The 8225-nt window shown below is 28.4% G+C and overlaps 1 protein-coding gene across 1 annotated transcript; it reads left to right on the plus strand.

The window, feature by feature from the left end:
- Positions 1-2444: 2444 nt before the first annotated feature.
- On the plus strand, positions 2445-4583 carry LOC125836495 (RNA exonuclease 4-like). The gene is made up of 7 exons (XM_049515667.1): positions 2445-2479; positions 3092-3240; positions 3341-3471; positions 3548-3759; positions 3818-4024; positions 4142-4222; positions 4340-4583. The coding sequence occupies exons 1-7, from the start codon at positions 2445-2447 to the stop codon at positions 4581-4583; spliced, it is 1059 nt and encodes a 352-aa protein (XP_049371624.1).
- Positions 4584-8225: the final 3642 nt, after the last annotated feature.

Raw genomic sequence — 8225 nt, forward strand, 5'->3', positions numbered from 1 at the left:
TCTACTACCTTCGTCCATTTTTATTCGTCATGTTGTGCTTTTCGAAAGTCAATTTGACAAATTTTTAAAGTTAAATTAGATTACATTAATTCGGTATTTTAAACAAAAAATTTAGATATTCAAAAACTATACTAAAAGTACTATAAATTGTAATTTCTTGCATATCAATATGATGAAAAAATACATCGTAAAATGTTAGTCAAAATTCTTATTATTTAACTCTAAAAAAGAAAACCATGAAAATTTAACAATTGCCAGGTATTAGTCTTTTTGAGTACTTTTATTTATATGCATTAAGCCATTAACAATTGTAGTTTAAATGCATTCGTATAGTTATTTTGTTTTGTAAAGATCTTTGAATCAGAATCTTAATAGGATATGATCTTTCTAAGATGTAAAATGACGTTAGGCTTTATGTCCCCCTCTATTTGGTTTAAAAAAATAAAAAATTACTCCTTTCGTTTCGTTTTATATATGTCAATTTTTTTTATAAATAGTTGGATCAAAATACTTGTCATTAATCAATGCATAAATTACCATATTCTTCCTATTATACCCTTGATAGAGTAATTAATTAGTCTTGAAAATATATAATTTGACCAATCTAGGAAAACTAATAAGTAATTAATATTCATTGGAGTACTTCATACATTGATTAATTACTCTCTCCATTCATTATTCTATAAAGTCTGCTTTTTGAAAATAAACCAAAAAATTTAAATAGTCATCCAAATGCATTTTAATTTTAGAAATCTAGTATATTCATCCTTTATTGAAAAGTTGACTTAAGAAAACATTAAATAAAGGGAGAAGGGTAAAGTTGCTTAATTTCTTAATACAAGTACAATCTAAAAAAGTGACATATAAAAAAAACTGAGGGAATAACAATTTTCTAATTTAACTTTAACAGAAACTACTAAATTTTACAGTTAAAATATCAAAATAAGCACATTTTAGGTACATTAAACACTATATTTATGAAGTGATACTCCCTCCATTTCATATTAATTGAATTTTTGAGGCATTTTTCATTTTTTAAATTAGCTTAATATATTGTTCAGTTTTCTAGATTACTTTTAGAGTGTTCTTTCAATTTTACCCTTCATTTGGATTTTCAATGTGATGACTTCAATAAATTTGACAATAACTAATAAGGGTAAAAATGAAAAATTATGTTTAATTTATGTTTTAATCTACTTTTCTTAAAGGGTGTGAAACACCGCAAAAGTTCAACTAATATAGAATGAAGGGAGTATAAATCAAGGACAAAAATAATTCAACCTCAAGAATTATTTTGACCATTTTCTCTCAAATATTCTAGAATAGCCCAATTGAGGGCCCCAAGCATTTTGACTACAACGTAACGGCTTTCTGTCTTGGATATTTAATTTAGTCCATATCTATTAATTAAGATACAATCTAATAAAAGTGAGATTTTTAATGCATTTGATGATTTACAAAATTTTGCTTAATTAGCACTCAAAAAAATTCAAGGATTTGCCTTCTGTTACCTATTTAAATACATTGATGCCTTCTCAATTAGTCTCATATTTCATTCTTCTCTATTCAATTTTAAATATTTCTTAAGCACTATTGTTGTTGTCATGGACCATATATATGAGATTTCTCAGACTCACAGGTACTATAAACACGTCTTTTCACAAAATTTTACTAACTTGTTTTTGTCTTTCAAATGTATTTTTATTATATATGATTTTCTTCACTATCAGTGAATTTTAATCCTTAAAATAGATTAATTAATGTTTTATCATATTTAACTACACTGATCATGTATACAAATGATTTTTTTTATAAGTCATCACTTAGCTTTAACCCCTATATATATCATATCGATATATAACAAAAAGTTACAAAAGATTAGAGGGGGACATGGAGTCCGACCTTACCTCTAACCTATCAGAGGGATTAGTACAATTTAGAGTAACACCTAAAAAGTTGATGGGAAGGAGTAGCTTATACAAGATCTTCGCATCTTAATCAAAAGTCATATTAACTTTACAAAAAAAAATTACTCTTTTCATATCTCCTCCTCATTGAAGGAAGTTGTCATTTGTCTAGTAGACTTAAATTTTTAACCTCGCTCGATAGTTGATGATAGGAGAGGTAGAAAGTTCCAGATCCACTAGTAGAAGCCAGTTTGGCTAAGTGGATATGTATTTTTTTACTACATCGTAACAACTTTATGTTTTGCATATTTAATTTAGTCAATATGGAATATGTATCTATTAATTAAGATACAATCTTATAAAAGTGAGATTTTTAATGCACTTGATAATTTACAAAATCTTGCTTAATTAGCACTCAAAATTTTTTGAAAGTCTTTGTCTTCTGTTATATAAATACCTTGATGCCCTCTCAACTATTCTCACATTTCATTCTTTTCTATTCAATTTTTAATAATTCTTCCAAGCGCTACTAATGTCATGGACCATAGATATGAGACTTCTCAAACTCTCAGGTACTATATATAAATGTCTTTTGCACAAAGTTTTACTAACTTGTTTTTATTTCATTCATGATAGATACTCTTTCAAATGGATTTTAATTATATAGGATTTTTTTTACTATCAGTGAATTTTGATTTGTAAAAATAGGTTAATTAATGTTTCATTATATTTAACTGCACTAATAATCATGTATATATAGATGGTTTTTGTATAAGCCATCACCTTAGTTTGTGAGTCTTTGGTGTGAGGGGTTATCTTGACGACCCCTATCATATCGATATATAACAAAAAGTTACAAGGGTTAGAGGGAGACATGTACCTTATAACCTAACCTATCAGATGGACTAATACTAAGAGTAACACAAAATTTCTTTTTTTTCTATTTTCATATCTTCTCCTCAAAAGTTGCCATTTGTCTAATAGACTTAAACCTTTAACCTTGCTCTACGTACAATTGTTGATAGGAGAGGTAGAAGGTTCCAGATCCACTAGTAGAAGTCAGTTTGGCTAAGTAGTCATCCATTCTATTTGTAAATTTATTTGTATTGTCTTTCTATCCTATGGCTGTTTTCTCGAGCTTTTGAAATAATAGCTGAATTATTTACAAATTTCATGGACTACAGGAAATGTGCAGCATGCTATAAGAAGTTCAACACAATGGAGTCTCTAGTTGAACACATGAGGACATCCTATCATTCAGTTCATGAACCTATGTGTTGGATTTGTGAAAAACATTGTCGATCTTTTGCATCTTTGAGACAACACCTTATTGGTATATACAATTTTTTTTTCTAGCAAAAAGTTCTAATTAGTCATATGACTTGTAACATGATTATACATTGCTAACAAATTTTGCTCTATTTTTATTTTAGGGCCATTACCAAAGGCTAATTGTGAAAAGATTTTCAAGGAGCTAGGATGTAACATTTGTTTGACACTCTTTGCTAGTCGTAATGCATTAAGGGCTCACAAGGAATTATGTCAACTTTCACGCTCAAATAATGTATATATGTTTATTCAAACTCAATAACTTATCCTATTTTGCTCAAATCTTTATACTTGTGATGATTATTTTCCAGGGTTTTCTCTATCGCGTGGCGAGATTGGGGTTTCCAAATGACTTAAGGATTGACAATATCCAAAGAAAAGTTGTTGCTATTTCTTGTAAAATAGTAGGTGGTGGCATCGATGATTCTATTGACCTTTGTGCAAGAGTTTGTCTAATTGATGAACATGAAAGAATCCTCTTTGATTCCTACGTTGCACCAAATAGGCCAATCACTAACTACAGGTAATCAATTAATTAATTAACTAATGTAGACGAATTGAATAATAATGTGAATGTTTAGGTATGAAACATCGGGGATAAGTCCAGAACACATGAGGAATACAATGCCAATAAACCAAGTAGCAGGAAAAATTCAATATTATATTTGTAATGGGGAACTTCTTTGGCAAATTCATTCTGGAAGTGGAAGGGCTAGGATCCTTGTTGGTCACGATTTGGATCGTGTTTTTAAATGCTTAGGACTCCAATACTCATCAGTAATGATAAGGTAAGTGACAACGATCAATAACCTGATAAATAAGGCAATTAATTATGACGTAAAAATTATTGTATTATATTATGTAAATTCCTCATATTGTTTGACGTTTTTTAAATTTGTATGAAGGGATACTGCAAAATACCCTCCACTGATGGACACAAACAAGAACAGCAACTCACTCAAGTACTTGACCAAAACTTATCTTGGGTACGTACGTAAATACTTAAAATTGTTAACTATTGTGACTTATATTGTTTTTTATCAGTTTCTAAATATGAAAACTTAATTTCAAAAATTAAAATCAAATTATGTTGTGATTGATAGGTATGAGATTCAGACAAGAGTTCAAGATCCATATGATGATTGTGTGGCAACAATGAGGTTGTACATGAAAATGAAATCACAAGCTCATATAATGGAGGAGTGGCCACTTGTTATTGACCCAAAAACTTGTAATATTTTTGGGTCATGGAGACAAATTGAATTTGAGAAGATGACGCCTGCACAATTGTTGGAAATCTCACGGTCTGATTATTACTGTTGGTGTTTGGATTCTTACATAAATTGATTAAGAGGGGGGAAAACACTCTTTATTAGATAACATTTACTATATTTACTTATTCAATAATGTAATAGTAGTTCTTTTTGCTATTATTATTTAGTACTAAACCCGGACTTCTTTATTTTGGTGACATGAGATTCAATGATGATGTTACAATTTTAGTTGGTATCATTCGTAATGTATGTGCACCATATAGCTGCAAATGACTTCCTTTAGAAAATAATTGTATTGATGCTCAATTGCATTGCACCTTGCCCAAAAAGGAAAAGAAGGCTCAATTGTATTGATGCAATTCATGTCTAGCTACAATATATAGGTTGTGCTTTGGTGTACATACATTGTAGAGTTGTAATAGAGTTCTACTCGTTAGTGAGAGAATATATTATCTTAAAAGTATGAACTCTCTAACTTAAATGTAAATTATTATAATATTCCTAAATTTAAAACAATCATTTTTTTCACATTAAAGGGATGTGATTTTTTCGAAGAGTTCTGATCTATAACTTTTTCAAAGAGATGTAAGGTGTCACATCACATTATCTATTTATATTATAAACATATACAAATATTTTCGGATATTGATTTCATAACTTTCAATATGCATACACTTAGTATTCATAAGAAAGTTTACATCAATTATTTATAGGAATTTATAATATATTATTCCATTTATAATCATTTACTTATATTTTTGGTTTGATAACATTGACATTAATTTTAAAAATAGTATATTACATAATTTGACATTCACGTGCAACGAACGTGCGTCAAAACTAGCCGTTCGGAGCCAAAAAGACAACTGTTTTCTTTCAAAAAGCATAACCCCAACATATCAGTTTTTTTTAAAATCAAAAGGGCAAATTCGCTCCTGACAAAATTGACATCGTTACTCCGTTAAAAAAAATAAAAATCGCTGCCCCAACAACAATTCTGTCCAAATTTTTTTTCTTTTTTCCTTAAAATCATTGATGTGGCAGCGATTTTGTCAAAAAAAAAAATTCTAACATCGCTGCCCCTACAACGTTTTTCTAAAAGAAATATTTGAAAATTAAAATCGCCACTATAGCAACGATTTTCTTTAAAAAAATTTAAAAAATCGCTTGCCAGGCAGAGATTTTTTTTTTTTAAATTGCTGCCTTTGGAAAATGAATTTCCCACAGCATATGTATGGTTAAATGATTTATTTTTAAAAAAAAATTCCGTAAAATAACTGCCTGGCAAGCGATTTTAAAATTTTTTTTAAGAAATATATATATATAAAATGCTTCTTTAGCAGTGATTTTAATTTTAATTTTTTTTTTTTTTGAGAAAACGCTGCAGGGGCAGTGATGTTAAGGAAAAAAGAAGAAAAAAAATTGGACGAGAACGCTGCTGGGGCAGCGATTTTTTTAACAGAGTAACGGCGTCAATTTTATCAGAAGACCTTTTGGTTAAAAAAAAAATTCACTGTTTATGTTTTTTAAAAGAAAAAAATTATCCTTTTGGCTCCGTACTCTCAAATATGTGTGTGTGGAGGGGGCGCGGGAATCAAAACACACACTTTCAAGACGCGTAAATATGACCTCTCCTCGTGTATCACACTAAAGATATATTGAGTCTACTGATTTGTCAAGTAAAAAATTTATATATTTTATATAAAGGAGAATTGGGTCAAGACGCATGAACGCGACCTCGACTTATTAGTTCTCTTTCTGTAGTTGTTGTGGATGAATGCTGTGATTTGGAGTGGTGAACTAACCAAAGAAACGTGAGTGTGTGTTGCCATGGGAGTGGTGTGAGGATTTTGTGAGGTGTTGAGTGTGTATTCGTGTGAGGGTAAAAGATCTTGTGTGTGGTGTGAGGAATAGTCTGAGTGTGTAGAATTCTAGTGGTGAATGACAAAAAAAAGAAAAAAATGTGAGTGGAGTGCAAGGTGAGTACTGTCTTGGTGAGAATTTTGTAGGTAAGGTAAATGTTTAACAGGAAATGAATAAAACGGAATCATTGATAAATGACAGAGGATTATTGGATCTCTCTAGATTTTTTTTTTAATAATAATTAATAATAAAATATTAGACATAAGAAAATCAAAGAACATATGTTTTTGTAAAAAAAAATTCTTGAAACACGAAAAAGAAAAATATCATCTAAAAATGATTATATACTTTTTTGCGGTTTATTGAGAGGGTGGAGTGAGTGTATGTATATGTGCAAGTCATGAGTGTCTTGGTGAGAATATTGGAGGTAAGACAAAAGTTTGTTATGAAATTAATAAGATGAAATCCTTGATAAATGATAAAAGATTAATGACTCTCTCTAAATTTATCTTTTTATAATAATTAATAATAAAATGCTAACGAAATATTAGATGTGAGAAAATCAAAGAGCATATATTTTTGTAACTTTTTCTTGAAAATTGAAAACAAACAATGTTATCTAAAAATGACTATATTTTTTGTGGTTTTTGGAGAGGGAAAATGTGAGTGTATGCAAGTGAGTGTCTTGCTGAGAATATTGTAGGTTAGTCAAAAATTTATCACGAAATGAATAAGATGAAATCTTTGATAAGTGACAAAAGATTATTGATTCTCTTTAGATTTTATCTTTTTATAATAATAAAATATCAACTACATACATATTTTTCGTAATTTTTTTCCTTGAATCGAAAACAAAAATGTAATCTAAAAATGACTATATATATTTTTTTATGGTTTTTGGAGAGCAAAAATGTGAGTGTATGTATGTGTGCAAGGTGAGTGTCTTGGTGAGAATATTGTAAGACAAAAGTTTGTCACATCATGGATAAGATGAGATCTTTGTCAATTGGCAAAAAATCATTGATTCTCTCTTAATTTTATCTTTTTAAAATAATAAAATATTAATTATATATTAAATATAAAAAATTCAGATTTATTTGTCAATCTTATTTTGTGCTTATTCTCTCGATAATTATTAGTTAGTTATTTTAAACATTATTATGTTGAACTTGTCAAATAAATATGTGATCCAATTATTGTTTAGTTGTTTCAAATAGGTGATATTTATTACTATTAATTAGAATGTCATATAAATTGCTAAAAACTAAATTATAAGATTAATAATAATATTTACTCATAATTAAGAAATATATTAACAAAGAATATCATATTTATTTAGATTATATAAAATATGATATATATAAATCAATCCGTATCACATGGTGGAGGCCATATACAAGTATCCCCATCCTTTTTATCCTTTAAATAGGAGGATCCTCTGTGAAATGATCACCATAACTTCTTCCCTTTTAATTTTTTTTTTATTAATAATAAGGTTTGTATTTTTTTTAATGAATTAAAAAATATTATGTAATATAATGACGTGTAAGAATTTAAAATTTTTATATCAAGTACACGAAACATAATAAAAAGAAAATTAAAACTTTTAATTCTAGGATAGGATATCGTCAAATATTGAGAAAATGATCCAAATGATCTATAATGTATAAATTGGCCGAAGTTAAGTTGTTTTAGTCCTTGATATATACCACTTAATAAATATAGTTTTAAGTAAAATATGATCATTTTGATTCTTAACAAATAACAATTCACCACATGTACATTAAGGATTATTTTGATCATTTTCTCTCAAATATTCTAAAATAGCCCAATTGTGGGCCTCAAGCATTTT

The sequence above is a fragment of the Solanum verrucosum genome, unplaced genomic scaffold (assembly GCF_900185275.1).
Source record: "Solanum verrucosum unplaced genomic scaffold, falcon-dt-bn FXZP01000278.1, whole genome shotgun sequence".
NCBI classification, from domain to species: domain Eukaryota; kingdom Viridiplantae; phylum Streptophyta; class Magnoliopsida; order Solanales; family Solanaceae; genus Solanum; species Solanum verrucosum.